Source organism: Passer domesticus, chromosome 5 (assembly GCF_036417665.1).
Source record: "Passer domesticus isolate bPasDom1 chromosome 5, bPasDom1.hap1, whole genome shotgun sequence".
Taxonomy (NCBI): Eukaryota; Metazoa; Chordata; class Aves; order Passeriformes; family Passeridae; genus Passer; species Passer domesticus.
Genome location: NC_087478.1, coordinates 71,969,809 through 71,988,663, shown reverse-complemented (window position 1 = coordinate 71,988,663; position 18,855 = coordinate 71,969,809). Strand labels below are relative to the sequence as shown.

Sequence of the window (18,855 nt, the reverse complement as noted above, 5' to 3'; positions counted from 1 at the left end):
GTTTAGAAGTGTTGAAGATTCACCCAAGGCTGAGGACATGTTGTTCAAAGTATGAATTTTCAAAACATCCAGCAGCAGCCTCGATCTTCCCCCACGACTGAGCAGGCAGATGTTTTTGAAAATTATATCTACAAAACACCCTGGGAAGCAGCTGGGCAGGCACTGCAGTCCCTCAGCCAGGCAGCGCCTCCCCTGCTCAGCACACAGGGGTAATGTGCATCGTTAAGGGAGACACACTCACTGTCTGTGACCACTGCAGAGCTGTCTGTTCCCCAGAGCTGGCACTTGCTGGAGGCTTGCTGCACAGAACCCTGCGAGTTAATTGGCGTGGTGCTTCACAGCATCTCCCTGTGCCGCCGGCGCAGAGCGCAGCCAGTGACAGCCTCACCAGCAGCCACTTCCTTCACGCCTGTCATGTCTCTAGCAGGGTTATTGACACATCATGCCCCAAGTATCAAGAGTCAGTGGGATTTTTTCCAGTTGTTTGTCTGTAGGGAAGCGTAGGAGTAAACCAGGAAATGATAGTTTTGACTTTGGCAGAGTACAAAAGTGCAAAAAATCAGAAAGTGCTCTGCACTACATTTGAACCACAAATTTTGGCAGGAATAGGACAGTTTGTCTGGGCTGCCAAGCAAAGATGAGTACAACATGAGAGGGAAATTACTCAGGAATTTTTATTATTTGCAAGTTTGAATTTTGCCAGGGCCCAAATTCAGAACCCAAACCTCTTTTGCTAATGCCACGATGCCTCTTTTGATTATTAATACTGATTCTGGTTTTGTATTGATTTCACACTGGTACTACAGAGGAGTGATGGCCAAGTGTCAGCTCAGAGGCAGAACAGCCAGTTGCAGACTGACAGACACCATCGTCTGTTCTTCCCAAGCACCAACGGAACTGGGCATGTGTGATGGGGAAAGAAGGGGTGGCAGCCACACACTTCAAGCCTACACTATTTCATCACTGAGTCTTGGCTCTGTTCTGGAGGGACCACAGTGAGACAAGAGTCCTTTTCCACTAGTCATTTGTCAAACTTAGCTTTGCTTGTAAAGCTGTCAATAAAAGGTGGCAATTAAAGCGCCATTTCTGTTGTTATGTGAATGCCAGAAAGTGCCAAGGAAGCTGGATGGGAGCCAGGAGCCCAGGAAAAAAAGGATGCCATTACAGAGCTCCTCAAAAATCAATTCACCCCACAGTGTACAAAGTTTTGTTTTCACAGATGATTGTGGTTTAAAAGCCATGTTCCTTTCTATAGTGGTAGCACTCAAGCCTTACAGTCAAAGAGCTGCTTTGTCACAAAGTAGGGCTGCACGTGCTGCAGAGACCATGATGATCCATTTGTGTGCCTGTGATTTGATTTGATGTGGCCATGCCTTGCTGGAAAAAGGCAGTACTGTCAGGGTGCTGCCCAGCTCACACTGAAGAGGCCAACTGCCTCTGTGAAGATGGTGAGAACACTGAAGGGAGCAGTGGAGCTGAATGCTCCTGCTGCACAGTGTCTGCCCTGATTACAAATTACAGTGTGCTGTGCCCTCTCAGCAGCACAGGGATATTTATTTCCAAGCTACCATGGAGGCACATCTATTGCCTTGGAAGCTTTTGACACCCTTCTAGATGTGTACTGCTGAATAAAAATAAATCAAAGCAAAGAAGACGGAGAGGGAAAAATCCCGTGCTCCCTCTCACTTACCGGTATCAACCAGGAAAACACCATAGTTGTTGTGCAGATCAGAGCTCTCTGGACAATTCTCTATGCCAGCCTTATAGACTTCCTCAGCCTCCTTAAGCCGCTCCTTGAAAGAGAAAGAGGTTTGTTAGCCATGGCAGAGAGTTTGTCAGCACCATTTTCTGCACACCTGCATTGTGTGACAGCCCCCTCACTGCACGGGAAGCGTGGGGAGTCCACACCCACCCCACCTTCCAAGAGGCCACAATTTTACCCCATGGCATGGATGTGCTGTAGCTGCCATCTGGTATCCCAGAGCAGTTCAGACAGCTTTCCCCCATGCCTTTGCTACCCATTAAACACCTGGAAAAAGTGGTGCCCGTGCAATGCTAATGAGTCCCCAGCTGGGCACACGCCCAGCCAAGAAAAACATAGCAACAAGGATTGGGTTGGTTCCTTTGAGAAATATCTGTCATCTGGGAGCAGATATGTTCTAATTTATTTAATGAGCATCTCACTGGCTAACTTTTCCCCTCTGGAGCTCTGCTGTTCTTTCCTTAGGCAGTGAGGAAAATACAAGGAATGAAAGCTTACTATGTGTGATGGCTAGGGAGCGAGCACAGGGGGATAAAGGAAGCTGGAGAAAGACGGAGGGTGGTGAAAGAGCAGGGAAATCTGACAGATTCAGATTAAAACCAGGTATTGTCAGTGTGTGAGGTGGAGTTCACTAGGACTGATGGAACACGCCACCATGCTGATTCACCACATGCACTGAGTTCTCATTTTGCATAGATTTCAGGGAGGTTTGCTGGTGCTGAACATTTCTAGAAAATATAGATCTTTTCTTTGGAAACACCCTGCCTACAGACAGCTTCCTACTAGCTGGGTTCTGTCTAGCCTGAGCTATGGGCAGCCTGGTTCTGAAACAACAATCAGGTTTTTCCTTTGGATCAAAGAGCAACTTAAAAAGGTTTCCACTTCTCTCCAGTCAGGCCACGTGTGCCCACTGCCTGCATGCTCACCAGCATGGGTGCCTTCCTTCCCCCTGCTCCCAGAGCCTGGCTGTCGGCTGTGCCTGTGGAAGGAGGCTGTGAACAGAAGAGACAAGCACAGTGCACAGGGGTGTCAGGCGAGCCTCCAGCACCAAGGATGCTCTCTCAATTCTTCCCCTTCCACTGAGCAGCACAGCCCTACAGCAACAAACTCCACAGCCTCCCAAGAAAGCAAAGTCAGCCAAGTGGCTCTTCACTGAGAAGGGTCTGCAGCTCCCACGCTCGGGACTGAATCCACGCTGAAAGAAGAGGTTGGTCCACTCCCAGCTATGGATCTGCAAATGGCTGAGCCTCCTGGGCTTTCCCTGGATTTAAAATCTGTACCTGACAGCAGCTTTTGCTCCACAGCTGCTTAATGTGAGGACTCTTTTCTCACCTCCTATTTCAGAACTGGAGAGCTGGAATAAATTGCACTGAAAGAGGATGACTTGATCAGAGAATCACACAGCTTGCCACAGTTAAGTCCCTTCACATTTACATGATAAAGGTCAGCCAGCAAAAAAGATAAGTGTGCAATAAAGCACAGAAACAAGTTTTTAAAAAGTGCTTAACTTTGGATATTTTGGATAAATTGATGTGAATTTGACAACATTATCCTGCAGAGTCAAGAAAAGTGTAGAGATCATCAGAATTGACTAAACTGAAGAGCAATTTTTTGTGCATATTTTCTAAGATTTATATCTTACTTTCTTTTCCTCTGCTTTTAATTTTCAGCCGATGAATGCAGCTTTGTATGCACGCATGTCAGCTTATTTTATTTACTGATCATAAACCAAATTTTTAAAGCAAGGAAGGGCTGTGTTAAACTAGATTAGAGTGTTCCATGTCAAAACATTCACCAATATTGAGCATTCTAACACTTTTATGGTGGCTGCGTTGCTTTTTTGGCACCTAACATCCTGGCCCTGCATGCCTCAGGCTCATTGCCCAGTCTAACAAAGTGTTTGCATTAAGCACAGCCACACTAAGAAAGTGGCAAGGGTGGAACCTGCTATTCCTGCCAGAGCTTTCCCTCCTCACAGCCTCTCTTCTTCTTAGCAGAAATAGAGCTTCAAGTTCATCAAGGCTAGATTCTCATTAACACTTAATAATGCCACTCCCAGACCTTCATGAAACATTCATCAACCTCACAAAACTCAGAAGACTGGCATAAAAAATGTATGAGATTTTTATGATATTAAAAAAATTATGCATATGAGAATCTTTCAGTTGAACTCCAGGGTTTTAGGTCTGTTTTTTATGAGGCTCAGTTTTTTAGTTTGGTTATGCCTGAGTAAGCTCTCCTCTGCAGCTAAGTGGGTTATAAAGTTTTTTTGTAAGAAACACACACACAAAATCAGTGGAAGCTAGGGCCTGAGAAGAGCCACCAAATAGCACGAAATGATGGATGAAACTGAAGCTGGAAAGATGGGAAACTGTGGGGAACCAGTGTTAGAATGTTGTGAAAACAGGCAGCAAAAATGTGTGATTTCCGTTACCAGCACCACTGCGGTGATCACAGAAATCAAGCATAACTGCAATACATTGCAACTGAGTTACAATTTCAAGCAGAAAGAGCAGCCAGAAGGGCAAGCATTTATAAAAGGCACAAACAAACCAAACTGCTCTATACAGTACAGCAGTGGTTTTTTGTCAGCTCTGGCTTCAGAATCAGCTATCAAGGAGACAAAAGGGCAATTACATCAAGTTACAGGTTAATTCCCTGGCATGTGAAACATTCCTCTTAGCAGCACTTTTTACAGGCATAGAAGGTAAGGAACCATAAGGCCTATTTCAGATTCATCCCCTTTAATATGGGGGGAACATGCTGTGTATGGCCATGCACCCCCCAAGACAATCCTGGTGCTGTTTCACTGTGTCCACACATTTCCCTTTTAGGCTTGGAGCAAAGCTGGAGGAGCAGAAGTTGTCATGGGCAAGGTCACCTCATGCAAGTTATTTCAATGTGGCATTTAATATTATTTAACCCCCTTTCTATCACATCCCAGCAAGAAGGACCCAGTGGTGCCTTCCCCAAAGCTCCACTGTGATGCCATCCTGTAATGCTTGGCCTCACAGATACCCCTACAGCTGTCACACAGGCTCTGGGCCACAAGGAGACACAAAAATACTCCTTGGAACGTTTAGCCATTTTGAGCTCAATGTTTTTATTGCTCAGACAAAGAGGAAAACCCAAAACTGAAAAAATGATCTCCTGTCATCATCCTTTGGGCTGAAAATACCAAAACTTCCACCTGTACCCCTGGAGGGTGTGCTGCTGCAGCTCCCAGCCACAGGCAGCAGCAGCAGGTGCTGTAGGACAGACCCTGCTGTGATCAATAGGATGAATGTGTGAGGCAGGAGGTGCACAATCAATAGGCATCTGCTGTGGCTGGACATGAGAAAGTGTTAAAAAAGTCTGCAGAAAAATCACTGTTTTCTGAGAAAATTGTACTAACTATCTTTTTTGCCTACCAGCTCTCAAGTCACAAGAGGATGAACAATCCATATGTAAGAGAGATGAATTATTGCTGGACTTACTAATGGCATTTGCTTTGGGCAGAAGGTCTCGGGACTCTATAATGGTTTTATTGCTCTGCTGACCTTGCAATCGATTGTTCTAATTAATAATTTCAATTAATATTAAAACCAGGTAATAGTGCAGAGGACTCTCATTTCCTATACTTGCAGGGCACTCTTCATTGATGGGCTTATTCAAAGCAGGGCTACCATTCAACAAGGCTTGTCCTTAAATTCATACACTATATCTTGAGTTCCCTGAAGATACTATTGATAATATCTGAAATGATCTTAAAAGGGAACATAAAATAGAACATCTTTCAGTAATTCACATACATCACAGGTGAGTTTTGCAGAGTGCCTACATCCTTGAAGAAGATTAAACAAGACCTCTGCCTATAGTTTTGCTGAAATTCTTCCCCTTCCCTTACACAGAGAAGATTTCACTAGCCAGAATAATGGAAAACAGCAAAAGATACCATTTTGCTTTGTCTCTACTTATATTTTAAGAAAGCTTCAGCACTCCATGCTATGGAACAATTAGATCTGAAAACTGAAGGAGAAAAAAAAATCAGTTTTCAGAAGGTTTGCAGAGGTGTGCTGGAGCTGTGCAGTCACAGGGACCTTGTCATCCACCCCCAGAGTGGGACCACAGCACAGAGCACAGCATCCCTCATCTGCTGCTGCAGGTGTGGGGGGAAGGAGAGCTCAGGTCCCAGTGTGGGCACTCACGCCTCCATGGCTCCTTCTGAACTCAAGGATTTTGTGCCTCAAGTTCTCTTTTCCTCTGTGGGGACAATATTTCACCTCACAGGGATGTTGTAGAAATAAATTATCTAACTACAGCGAGTAGGGAGAGCCTGAGTAATGAGCGTGGGGAACAGGCCTGAGAGGAAATGAGTAATCCTGCCTCCAGAGCACAGCCCGGGCCAGGCACAGCAAATAAGGCCTGGAGGCACCTGAACAACGAGGTTAAATAAAATATTGAGCAGCCACTCATTAAGAGCAACATAAAGCCAGGGAGCCTTCCCACTTCCCTGCTCGTGATCATCCACCACGGTAATCAGGGGTTGTGCCCTGTGTGCGTGTGTGTGCAAGGGGCAGAATCTGGGCTGCAGAGGCCACCTGGTGTGTGACAATCCCCAGCTCTGGAATGATTTATTATGCAATCTCCAGGTTATCTGTGTAGGCGTGTGTGTGTGAGGGGAAGCGCTCGCCTCTCCTGCTGTCACAACAGCCAAGGTGCGATGGATTAAGACTTCTCCACAGAGGCAGGGAGGGGATTTACTCACAGCTTCAGCGGTGATTTAATTCAGAGCCACACCACGTGGGTGTAATTACTCACTGTGTATGAGCTGCCTCCCATCCTGGAAATGCCATCTGTAGAGCAGCCTGAGAGCTCTGTGCACCCTGCCACCATGGGTGAGTGAGGCACGGCTGGAGGTGCAGGAGGGGCTGTGGCAGCAGTGCAGGGCTGGGAGGTGCAGGAGGTGCTGTGGCAGGCTGAGAGGTGCAGGAGGTGCTGTGGCAGCAGTGCAGGGCTGGGAGGTGCAGGAGGTGCTGTGGCAGGCTGAGAGGTGCAGGAGGTGCTGTGGCAGCAGTGCAGGGGTAGGAGGTGCAGGAGGTGCTGTGGCAGCAGTGCAGGGCTGGGAGGTGCAGGAGGTGCTGTAGGTGTGGCAGCAGTGCAGGGGTAGGAGATGCAGGAGGTGCAGGAGGTGCTGTGGCTGTGGCAGCAGTGCATGCACACCAAGGCAGAGGACCAGAGCCATCCCTGTTACCTGTTCAGCCAACAGCGAGGCCAGGCTGGAGTAAGCATCTGCAAACTCTGGGCCATACTTAATGGAGTCCCGCAGCAAGATCACAGCTTCCTCCTTCTTCCCTTGGGACCTGCAGAAAGGAGGGGAAAAAACAGAAAGGAATACTCCTGTAAGCACACGTGGAGGTTATCCCACTTATTAACTACTTTAAAGAGACGTGGAAGTGCCCCACTTGCCCTTTTCAACAAAGACTAAATTATTCATTCACGTCTCCTCTCCACAATGTGAGCACCCAGCATTTCCCCAGTCTCCAGCAGCTGGGAGGACAGAGGCTTTAATGAATCAATACAGGTAAGTATCTGAAGGGAGGGCACCGAGAGGATGGAGGCACTGTGATCTGGGAACAGGACATTCCCTCTCACTTCAGTAGGCTGGAGACACTGTAATCCTTCATTTCCTTTACTAAAACCTTGAGGAGTCTCTGCAGCTCCTAGACAAGTGCTCTTACAGATCCACTTGCAACTCCATTATTTTGAAATTAAAATATCTCCAAGTTAAATCTGCCTGCGATCTCTAAATAATTCCTTAGCAAGTCGATGATTAGGCTGGAGGAGTTCTGTCCTTCAGATCCTAAGGATTATGAACAGAGACAGCTGAGAGGTGGCTGTGCTGATGTGCTAGTTTTTTTCCTAGCATGGCTCTGCATTTATTGCTATGGAAAATGGAAAAGGTTTCCCTAACAAAAATCTTGGGATATTTATTTATTTGAGCTACAATTTCTCCCCTTTGAAAAATGAGAAGGTTTCCTGAACAAACATCTAAGGATGTTTAGCTGGGCTGAAAAAACATTTTCCTTGTGCTGGGTGTACAAAGAATATGAACAGGAGGGCTTAGAAAAAGAAACAAAGGGCTCTGGGGAAACAGAAAATATGTGAACACCTTGCTGCTTTGGCCTTAGATTTCATCTGAGTGGCATGGTCAAGTAACCAGATCTTGTTTATAAGGTGCAAATTTCAGCTGATAATATGTGTGGCTTTGCAGATTTTTCCCTTTCTAGTTGTGTAACTGGAAGAATATTTTGCCTGCGCATTAAGCTAAGTAAAACCAGTTGTTCTAGTCTTTTTCTTCTTCCAGTGGTGTTTCATATAAATTACATGAACGAAGCAAAAACAAATAAAGAACCACTTTTCTCCTACACTAATTAAAGTCTAGCTAGCTTGTCAATTTATAAAACTTTGGGATCCCTTGGCTGGAGTTTCATGACACATTTTTATAAATCAAAACCAGATGACTGCTTAATAAAGGTATTGATGTTTGGCAGAAAATATAGGAAATGCCCACTACAGAAATAAAAGGATTAAGTGATCCACTCAACAGCAGTAAAAGTTCCCATTAACCACAAGCATTCACTCTGAACATGGAGCAGCCCTCTTAATTACTCTTTTATTCCAAAATGGCCTCTTTTTTTTTCCTCCATTTTATCCAAGAACAATGTTTGTCTCCTGAAAGTGGGGGTACAGAGGGAAAGATTATGGCATCTTTTTTATGTGACAGACTGAATTTCATTAAAAAAAGCAGATCCAGTAGTTTCTCAAAGGGCTTAGGCCTGCAAGATACCAAGTGCTCTGGCCAAGCACTTAAACGTGTACTTAACTTTTATGCATGCAAGCTGAAAATTAATTACTGGTTGAAGTGCTTTTCTGGCTCAAGGCCAACACTTTGCAGGATCAAGGCCATCTCATATAAAAATCTCCTGCAATTTGGGAGAGCACAAAGCATTGAAAGAGCAGTCCATACACTAATTTACCATAAATTGGGGATCTGGAGCAGGAATAGTTAGGTAATGTATGTCTTCACCGTGATAGAGAGAAGAACAAATTCAACTGACAGGCGTAATCTGTGACCACTTATTCCAATTTTTTACCCAAATTACCCTGTTTTATAATGACCTCTCTTGACTCCCTCTCCCACCTGAGATCACAGCCTTGCTTCTACAAACAGCATGCCCAAGCTGAAAACAAGGAATAGCTGTTTCCACTGAGACCATGTCTCCCATATTTTTGCAAATTGGAGAAGCACCAGGTTAAACCACCCTGCCAAAGTCTGGCAATGCACAGGGCTGCTGGCACTGGAGCAAATTTCACGTGCAACAGAGAGCAACCTAGGAATTAGTACTCTAAAGGACTTGGTAACTTTCATCTTTTATTTTGTGAAGTTATTGAGACTGTACTAAAGCCAGAAACACAGAAATCAAGAAGGGCTCTGCAACTGTTCTGAACAAATTTTCACAAGGATACAGAAAAGCCAGAGCCAAACTCTTGCAGAGGTGCACAATGACAGGACAAGAGGCAACAGATGCCAGAGTAGGAACATGGGACATCCTGATTAGATATCAGGAAAAGTATTTTTCACCACAAGGGTGGTCAAACACTGGAACGGGTCACACAGAGAGATTGTGGCATCTCTGTCCTTGTAGGGATCCAAGATTCAGCTGGACACAGCCCTGAATAATCTGATCCAATCAGACTTGATCTGAGCAGCTAGCTTGATCTCCAAATGCTCTCTAGAGACCCTAGGTTATAATAACAACCTAAGTAAATTTTTCAATCAAAAATTAGACCACCAGAGTTTGTGGGGGTTTTTAACCAGAGTCTCCAATGTGTATTGTGATACTGAGGGATAACTGCAGCACTTCATGAGACACAGAGTATCCTGCAGAGACCATTCAGGATGCAGTATCACTGAACATCACCATTCAGTTTGCTTCTGAAGGAAAGGAAGGAATGTTTCACTAGCTAAAAGGTCTTAAATCTCAATATATGTGATTTCTATCTGATGTTTTTCAGATAGAAAAACATCTATCTATCTATCTATCTATCTATCTATCTATCTATCTATCTATCTATCTATCTATCATCTATCTATCCCAGAAAGTTCCACAAGCCTGTGTCAGCACACTCATATCTAGAAGTCTGTATCAGAGAGGCAGAGAGGGCAGACAGTCCTTCCTCTTCTGAATAAATGAGTTTGCTCAACTGGAACTAAATCACAAAAACAAACACTCAGGACACGTTGTACATTTCTCCACATCCAGAAGAAATTCAGTCCTTTGAGTAAACTCAAGATTCAGTGGAGATTGTTTCTAGGCATTTCATTTTCCTCTTGAAAATGAAGCCATAACACTCTCAAAGCATGTGAGGCCTTTCTTCATAATGAGCAGTGTACTGGATATTGCAGTGCTGTAGGTGTGGATTGATACAGTGCCACAAATAAGAGGTCTTGTCCATTATTCCTCCAACAGAAAGCTGAGATTGATATTTATTTCAAATGTTCATAATATATTGTCTCTTCACAGAAATACCCACAGCCTATAAATTCATGAGGTATTCTGAACAATATCTATCTTATCTCAACGAACATGAATTTATACAGAGGGGTCAAATACTCAAAGTACAAGAAAGCAGCATCAGGCTGCTGTTTGTTACTGATCACACAGACCATGAAAGCAGAGATATTTCTTACTTTTAGGTAGACCATCTTCTAGCTCTATTTTAAGTAAGAAAACTGCCAGCATTGTTTAATTATCTGCTCTCCAATATTTATATTAGGCACAAAAATGATGACATACAACTTTATTTTAGGATATGTAAACAAAACCAGAGGTTTATTCAGCCATTACCCTGCAATACTTCCTGAGAACATTCATCTTCTGGCACATAGCTGTCTTCTTTATGCGCAAACAGAAAATGGAAACATCATTTTTCATCTACGACTTCCACAGAAAATAACTTATAAATTCCACCCTGTGTCCTTAAAACAGTTTTTACTCAAGTTTAAATCATAAGCAATGGTGCTCAAATAACTTATTTGCATAGACTAATGAAAGGCAGATTTCCACATGGCAGTGACAAACTCATCCTTCCAAAATCCTGGACTTCCCTTCTCTCAGTACTCCAGAGGAGATGAAATCTAGAATCTGCCATCAGATTTACACACTATGAGCAGGGATGGGTACAAGGAACTCAGCAGAATTCAACTGGGAGTTCCCCATGCCAGACAATTCCATTCCATGTCCCAGTACAAGCAGTGCTGTTACTGGACATGCCTTAAGTGTTGCACATCTGTCTCTTCCTGATCTGCCCCATGCTCTGAAGCCTTTGTAAAGAGGACAGAAAGGCTTTTATTGCTTGCAATAATTGCATTTATTTATTTATTTAAATTGCATTTATCTTCTCTCTGACATATATTTAAAAATCAAAGCATTCTTCATAATGTCTCATAACACAGCCAGAAAGTAATATCTGTCTGTAATATTCTACAGATTTCCATTTTATTTCATTTATTACCCATATTATACTAGCATTTAGTGTCTGCAGAATACTGGCTGCCATATATATGCACATTTATATATACATATGAAAGGATAATTGTAGACACAGGTAGAAAATATAAATAAAGACATCATTGTAGGAAGGGGAAATGTGAAATCTCTGCCTTGTACCTGTCAGGTCATCTCACAAGTTACCTCATGCTCCAGCATGGCTGATGTTCTTTGCTAAGCTGCTGGATCATCTAGGAAAGGTGCTGGCCAAAGGGTTTGGGATCCTGTTTTAGGGGAGACATTCATATAGGATCTGCCCACGCAGAATCTGCTTTACATATGTGCTAATTCCTGCACTGTGAACTGCACCTATTTTTTAGCAGGTTTTTTTTATATTGAGCAGGGAGATGAGGGCACTCAGCTTCCAATACAATTAACACTACTGCTGTGTCCAGATGCACTACATTGTTTTGGAAGACTAAAGGAAGTTTAGAAAATAGGAGCAAATGGAAGTGGGAAAAGGGCAGGAGGATCCTGAGTGCTTCCTTTTGAAGGAGTGTAGGGGGATGCCCCCAATGAGAGAGGGGCAAACTAGCCTTTGTCCCCCAAAAAAGGAAGGAGGCCCAGAAGTTTCTCCCAACGATCAGGTGAAAAGACACCTTATAGGACCCCAGAGACTTCACTAAAACCTTGGGGTCACCTAATTGGATGGAAGCCAAAAGGTCCCGCCTGGGCCATAAGGTAGAAAAAGAGAGGACAAAAGAGCCACGAGGCTTTTGTGAAGGTGTTTTACCAGGAGCAGACCTCTGTACCTGGATCGGATTTTCTGTTTATTGTTTTTCCTTTCATTAAACCTTTTTGTTTCCAACACTGCAGCAGAAGCCATCCTGCTCATTATTTGCCTCCAAAGGTAATAGCCAGGCTATCCTTGGTGTATTAAGTTCCCTTAAAAAGGCTCATAAAACCCTGGCCCGACAAAACAGAACTTAATATCCTTTTGACAAGTTTAGCACAAGCATCACACACATTTAACGTGCTGCAAAATGTGGCACCACAGAAGGATGCAGAGCACAAACAATCCAACAGGACACACAATATCCTAGGTATCACAATGTGAAAAACATGACATATTGCACAGAAAACAAACAGCATTTCTAAGACATTTTCCCAATATGTCTCCCTTGTGTTTTTCCAATGCAACAAGTCCAGATTTTATCCATCTGCTGGGTCATAAGAACCCTTTGACAGGCCAGATTTAAGCATAATTGACAAGGAATGCCCCAGTGCTTCTTCTGGCTTCGATCCTTTGTATTAATATTTTATATTTTTTAAAAACCCGAAGTGTAACAGAGAATAATAACTCAGGTACAAATGATGGATTTAAAAGACAATATGTATTTTTAAACACCATTGCCACCTAAAATTAATTTCAATCAACCATATTTGATGAATAATACAAAGACCTTTCTTTTCTCTTGTAATAAGACTGTACCACTTTCCTTCCTTGTATTTCCAGTAAAGCACTTACCTACTTTCTATTTAAGATTACTCATTTCCCATATTCTAACCTCAAACCAATAGGTTTACTTGTAATATTATTCTGATAATTTCTCTGCTTCTGAACAGACCAGGCAGAACTTCAGCAGCCCACTTTACATCCTTTATACAAATCCACAGTCAAAGTTACATTTCAGGACCAGAAAGACCAAGTTTTAATGACACAGTGCCACTTTAAAACCAGTCCCACACTAAGCCTGTCATGGTTTAATCAGCACTGTCTGCTCTAAAAGATTTACCAAGGCCTATTATCAGCAAAATAAGGGCAGCTCATATCAGAAAAAATGTACTTTTATTACTGTAGTTTATGCAGTTCTGTCAGCAAATACACTGCAATATCCTCACAAAACCAAGGACCTTTTTGCTGGTGCTAAACAGAGATATTTTACTTTTTTAATTGAACGCTTTGCAGATCTTATCATAGTGGTTTCTTGTGCAGATCTAAGTTTAGTCTTTAGATGTGGTTAGTCAAATTAATTTGCATGATTATGATTGTCTGCTATTCTCCTTGCTACAGGCTGACACTCTAAACAACAACAAGTGAAGTAATGAGCTCATCAACTTGTTTTTAACAATCCAGGAATGTAAACCAGCCTTCCCCTCAAATCCAGACCTACCTGCTCTGCAAGGGAATGAACTCTGCTGCTCTGAGCATCTCAGCACAAGTTGCTTATGTCTAAACTATACAACAATACATATACAGCTAATGAGGAGAAGTGGGAACTTGAAGAGAGGGATTTTTTGGATATGTGTTATTTATTAGCTCAGCATCTGATGCCTGCCTTTGAACAATACTTCCTCTCCTGAAAATGTTCACACTTCTCCACCAGCATCTCAGTTGTCTAGCTGGGTTTAAGCAACTAATTTCTGATGCCTGGAACAAATGAATTTCCTACAACTGGAACACACTCATGAACAGCACCTGCAGTGGCGTGGCACACAGCACAGGGATATCCACAGTAAACCTCACCTTTGTGCCAGCACTTTTGGACGGCACTAAGAAATGACACCATTTCTTCACCAGCTGGCAGAAAAAAACCTACTTTGGTGATGTGTGTAGGGACAATGTGAATTTTCTTGGTGCCACACCTGCACTCCACTTACTTGAGCAGGTTGCCGAGGTTGAAGAGAGCTCGATTGTGCTGGGGGTTGAGCTGAAGGGCCCGTCTGTAGTAGTCCTTAGCCTCCACCACGTCTTTGGTCAACGTCCCCAGGTTGTTGAGAGCACTTGCGTGACGAGGGTACAGCCTGGCAAAGAGAAAACAGGAAGTTACAGATGGTCATTAATTGACAAATAAAGCTGATGTCACTGACTCTGCCACCAATGCTGTTTGGCACTCAATAAAGGGAAAGATGTCAGCTAAAAACCCCTCTTTTCCCTTAATTTGCTGCAGGTCAGATGGGATCCTGAGGACCCTTTTCAATTCCCAATCAGATTTCCTATTGTTCCTATATATCTCCAGGGCAAAATGGAACATTTGGAGACAAATGTTTGAAATGGAACAAACTGAAAACCTATCATACCCTTCAAGCAAAACGTAAAGTGACTAAAGCGGCCTGAATGTTTTTATTCAAAATGCCTTTGCAACAAGCAAGAACTGCCTTGTCAAAAAATGTTTCCATTGGAAATAGGTTTTGATATACACAGAATCCAACACAACACTGTTGAAAATTATTTGTTGGGTTTTTCAAATTTTTTATCACAATAAAACTGATAAAAAACGTGCAAAAGGAAACCTGAAATCAGCTGTTGAACAATGTTTTGAGGACCAAGCAAAATGGTAAAAGAATCTGGAACCAGACTGCTTAAGAGTATGAATTCTCTAAGAAGAGGAAGCATTTGGTTCTCCTTTTATCTGACCTGTTGATCTTCACATCTGCCTGTTTCAGTGACATCATTGAGCCCAATGCATCTCTGTTATAATTCTCCATAAATTAGGCAGCAGGTCATGGTCCATTCAGCAGGTTAAATTCTCAAAGTTCTGCTCCTACATTAATATTTCAGTTTGTAGGTCTTTCGCTAGAAAACTCCAGAGGTGGAAGTGATCCAGGGCTTGATGAAAGCATCCAGGACCCTTTGTGGGATAGGTAGGTGAAAACTGAGGGTCATTATGATAAGGAAATAAATTTTTGACAGCTCACAGAGGTCCCTGGAGACCAGCTGTGTGAGAAGGTCTGAGGCTCTGAGACCAAGTCATCTGACAGTTCTTTGCCTTAGGTCCCTGATCATGGGAAAGTGAAGTGGAAAATGACATTAAAAGTAGTTGGCCATGAAAGCACAGGGTACAGCATGAGAAGGGGCATTTAAAGGTAGAAGAGATTAAGACTCTGTAGTATAGCCTGACTAAAATTTGCAATTGTTTTTAATCCAAAACTTTCCACTGTAAGGTTTGGGTTTTGTTGGGTTTTTTTTTGCCTGGAGTTTTTCACTATGTCAGTTCAGCCCTAGGATTTTCTGTGCTTAAGTACCATGAATAATTTAGCATTTTATACACTGCTGCAACATTTGTATCAGTCACTTTTTCACTCCACAGCTCATAAATTATTTTGGCAAGGTCTTATTTGGGGGTGAAGCTGGAATCATTCAAGGGAACCCTGAGAGAAATGGGCATGCACGACTAACAAAACCAGGATGTTTCCTACCATTAAGTAAGAGAAAAGCCCAAGTGCTTTTTTCACCTAGCAAACAAGGACTGCAAAGCCACACATTTGGGGAGAAATTGTTCAGGGATACAGCCACGTGTTTTTTTAAAAACTGGCCTGTTATAATAACAAGCAATAAATGTAGTAACCATCACTCGTAGCAAATAATGACTACGGAGTGCCAACATCCCTCCCACACAGGTGAGCATCTTGTCCCTCAGAGGTCACCCCCTGGGCTGCACTGCCCCGTGTCCACACTCACCCCCACCACCTGCATCACTGCCCAAGCGACTTGTGAAGAGACCCCTAGCTGAACTTGTCACAGAGGAGCAAAGAGTAGTGAATTTGTGGTGAGAGCTGCAGTTAACATAGAAACAGGATTACTTTCCTTCAGTGAGCCTGATGCATTTCGGGGTGTGAGAGCCTTCCTGTGCATGGAGATACACCAGTAAAAGAAAAGATGATGATGAGGGTGTAGTGTGGAGTCATGACCTTGGCCCTCAAAACCATCTGTCATCTAGTCTAAGTCTCCCCAGGTGCAGCAGGCTGGGAGAAATGCTTTCCAGAGCAACAGCAGGGGAGGAATGGAAAGGGCCACACTGGCTTGCTCTTCAGCACTTGGGATGCAGCTCTGTGATACCTTGACCAGAATCTCAAACGAAGAACACCTTAGGGCAAATGACCACGGGCTCAGTCTTGTTTCCCATTTCCTCCAAGGGATTTTGACATAGTTTTGGACCAAGAAAAAGGTCTGGGAGTTAATTTTTTCAGCCTTTTTTACCAGATGGCTATGATAAAAGTGTGCACTACTTCTGTCACTACTCACACATAAAACAGCTACAATATTTGACATGAAGTCACTTGAGTTACGAGTGGGCAAAAGGATTTCAGACAATTCTTGGAAAAGTCAGAAACAGATTAACATTTTACAGCCTTAAACCTGATGGTTTTTCTCTCAAACTTTCAGAAATTAATTCTGTTCTTGGCCTTTAGTGCTCCTATGGCATTTAGGCACAGGAGATTTGCTTGCACCAATTTGGAGTGGAATGAAAATTCAAGATTAAAAAAGGGAACGGATTTCACCTTTAAATAGCACAATTCTGACCAGCAGCTCCATAAATACACTTCTGAGCTCAGTGCTAAAACCTCTCAACAGCAAATCACAGGATGCAAACACGTCTCCCGTGTATCCTGGGCTCTATTTCTTGTGTTTTACATTTATTCATTACATCTCATTGCCCTTTCCAAGAAATGTAAGTGAAACCCCAGAACCTCAGCAAGCACAAATTACCTGCTTAGCATCTGGCCTGAAGAACTTATGAGATCTGCAATTTTACATGTCTGAGCAAAAGTCACGAGAAATTCTGACCACAGTGAGAAAAGGTAGTGGTGTTGGGCTTTGCTGCTAGGGTTCAGCTCTTTTATTTCTCTCCATATATTTTATTTGGAATATTACTTTGTTATGGTGTAGAGCAAGCTGCCACTCAACTGAGTTCAGCAGAACAACCAAGCCTAAGAGAGTGTTTCCTCTGCTAAGGTAACCAGAGCCATAGTCTGAGCCCATGACCATCCATGCTGTTCAGTGATGTTCAAATCATTGAATCACTGAATGTTTTGGAGTGTGAAGGACCTAAAGACCATCTGTTCCAATGCCCATCCACTATGGGCAGGGATTCCTTCTACTGGACCAGGTTATTCAAAGCCCCATCTGACGAGGCCCTGGACACTTTCCAGAATGGGGCATCCACAGCTTCTATGAACAATGTGTTTCAGTGCCTCAATGTTCTTGCAGTAAAGAATTTCTTCCTAAAATCCTATCTAAACCTGCCCTCTTTCTGTTTACACTGCTTTCACACCACCCTCAAATAGTTCCCAGGAGTGGTCCAGGCCTGAGCCCAGATCAGGGTTTGGTCCCAAAAGCCAACTTGGACTTGGCCACTGTCTCTCAGAGGATACAAACATTTACTGAATACCTCCAGGTCAATTTATGCCAGTTGACCTCAGAGCTAAAGAATGTGGACCAGATATTTTTTTAATTTATTAATATGGATGTTGAATAAAGGACTAGCAGCCCTATTTAAACTATCCTTTGTTCAGGCACACCCACTGCTGCTAACAACAGTTCCCTGGGAGTAAAAACACAGCAGAACAGTCTTGTGGCAGGATTTACACAGTGGCATAAAAGCTGACCACAAGTTACCAAATGAAGCAACATTTACTCAAGAACTTTCAAAATGCAAGACTTGCAGATACACCAAACTTGTTTGCTTTTGCTGCAGGTGATTTGTTGTTGTAATGGAGGGATATTCATGTACTTCTCCTGTTTTGAAGTTATCAGGAGATTTGTGCTGTTTATCAAGACTTCTGGAATTGATCTCAACAAATCCTGATATTCAGCTTTAACTTGTTTTGGTTTTAAGTTCTCTAATGCAAACATTGTCTCTTCCTCATTCTTCATCCATATGAAGAGTGTATTTACTTCTTAGAAGGGTCAGAAACACATACCAAGGCAGGAAGATCTCCAATGAACCTGGAGTCTCTTCGTGCCACAATAATGACAATACTCAGAATCCAGACTTTATTTTATAAACCATCACTCTGAAGAAACTGAGATGCAAGAGACAATTGTTGGAACATATCTAGCTTGTTTTGCACCTTCTCTTAAGAAACAGAGCTTTCTGTCTGGACATATATAGGGCTGTGTTTTCCTTGCCACCACCACTGATAATGCTAACAGTCTGCAAGCAATATCTTCTTGCTATGCATCTGATTAGGTAGAAATTCCTCTAGGCTTCACCTAATCAAATGCAAGTGCTGCATTATTTATGAAAGAAAGCTGAATTTCATTAAACTTATTCTACAAGTAGCAGTTCATGTAAGAAATCAGTTTATTCTTTCCTTTAGAAATCAGAATAATTTTCTTTTAAAATCTACATTCAAGGATAATTATAATAGAAGTCTTGAAATAGCAAAATTATGGGAAAGCAACCCATAAAAGTATATTTTAAAGCAGATGGAGATTTCATTTCTAAAGAGAAGACAAGTGGGTTGTTTCCTTGTTGTAGAATGAATAATTCAAATGGTTCCTCCAATGCTGTATCTGCAATTGTCAGAATAAATTTCAGCAGCCTTCCCTTTAACTATTACAGGTATAGACTGCACAAGAACTCCTGTTAGCAATTATCCCCACTTCTTTTAGGTTAGCAAAAGCCCTACTGACTTGCACAATCAAGAGATTTCCAGTTTATCAAGACAAAACCAGGCATAAAACATATACAGTCATCAAAATGCTGATAACCATTTATTCTGCTTTTTCATTTAATGCCGCTATTACCTGAAACATGAGGGTTTTGAAAAAAA

The 18,855-nt window shown here is 42.7% G+C and overlaps 1 protein-coding gene across 3 annotated transcripts in view; it reads right to left on the bottom strand.

The window, feature by feature from the left end:
- Positions 1 to 18,855, bottom strand: part of TMTC1 (transmembrane O-mannosyltransferase targeting cadherins 1) — a 138,352-nt gene that overhangs the window by 11,557 nt on the left and 107,940 nt on the right. For all 3 annotated transcript variants that reach the window (XM_064420973.1, XM_064420974.1, XM_064420972.1), the window contains 3 exons: positions 13,957 to 14,100; positions 6,996 to 7,104; positions 1,691 to 1,793 (listed from right to left, as the gene is read on the bottom strand). In XM_064420973.1, coding sequence (XP_064277043.1) covers positions 1,691 to 1,793; positions 6,996 to 7,104; positions 13,957 to 14,100 — 356 coding nt within the window. The remainder of the gene's footprint in view (positions 1 to 1,690; positions 1,794 to 6,995; positions 7,105 to 13,956; positions 14,101 to 18,855) is intronic.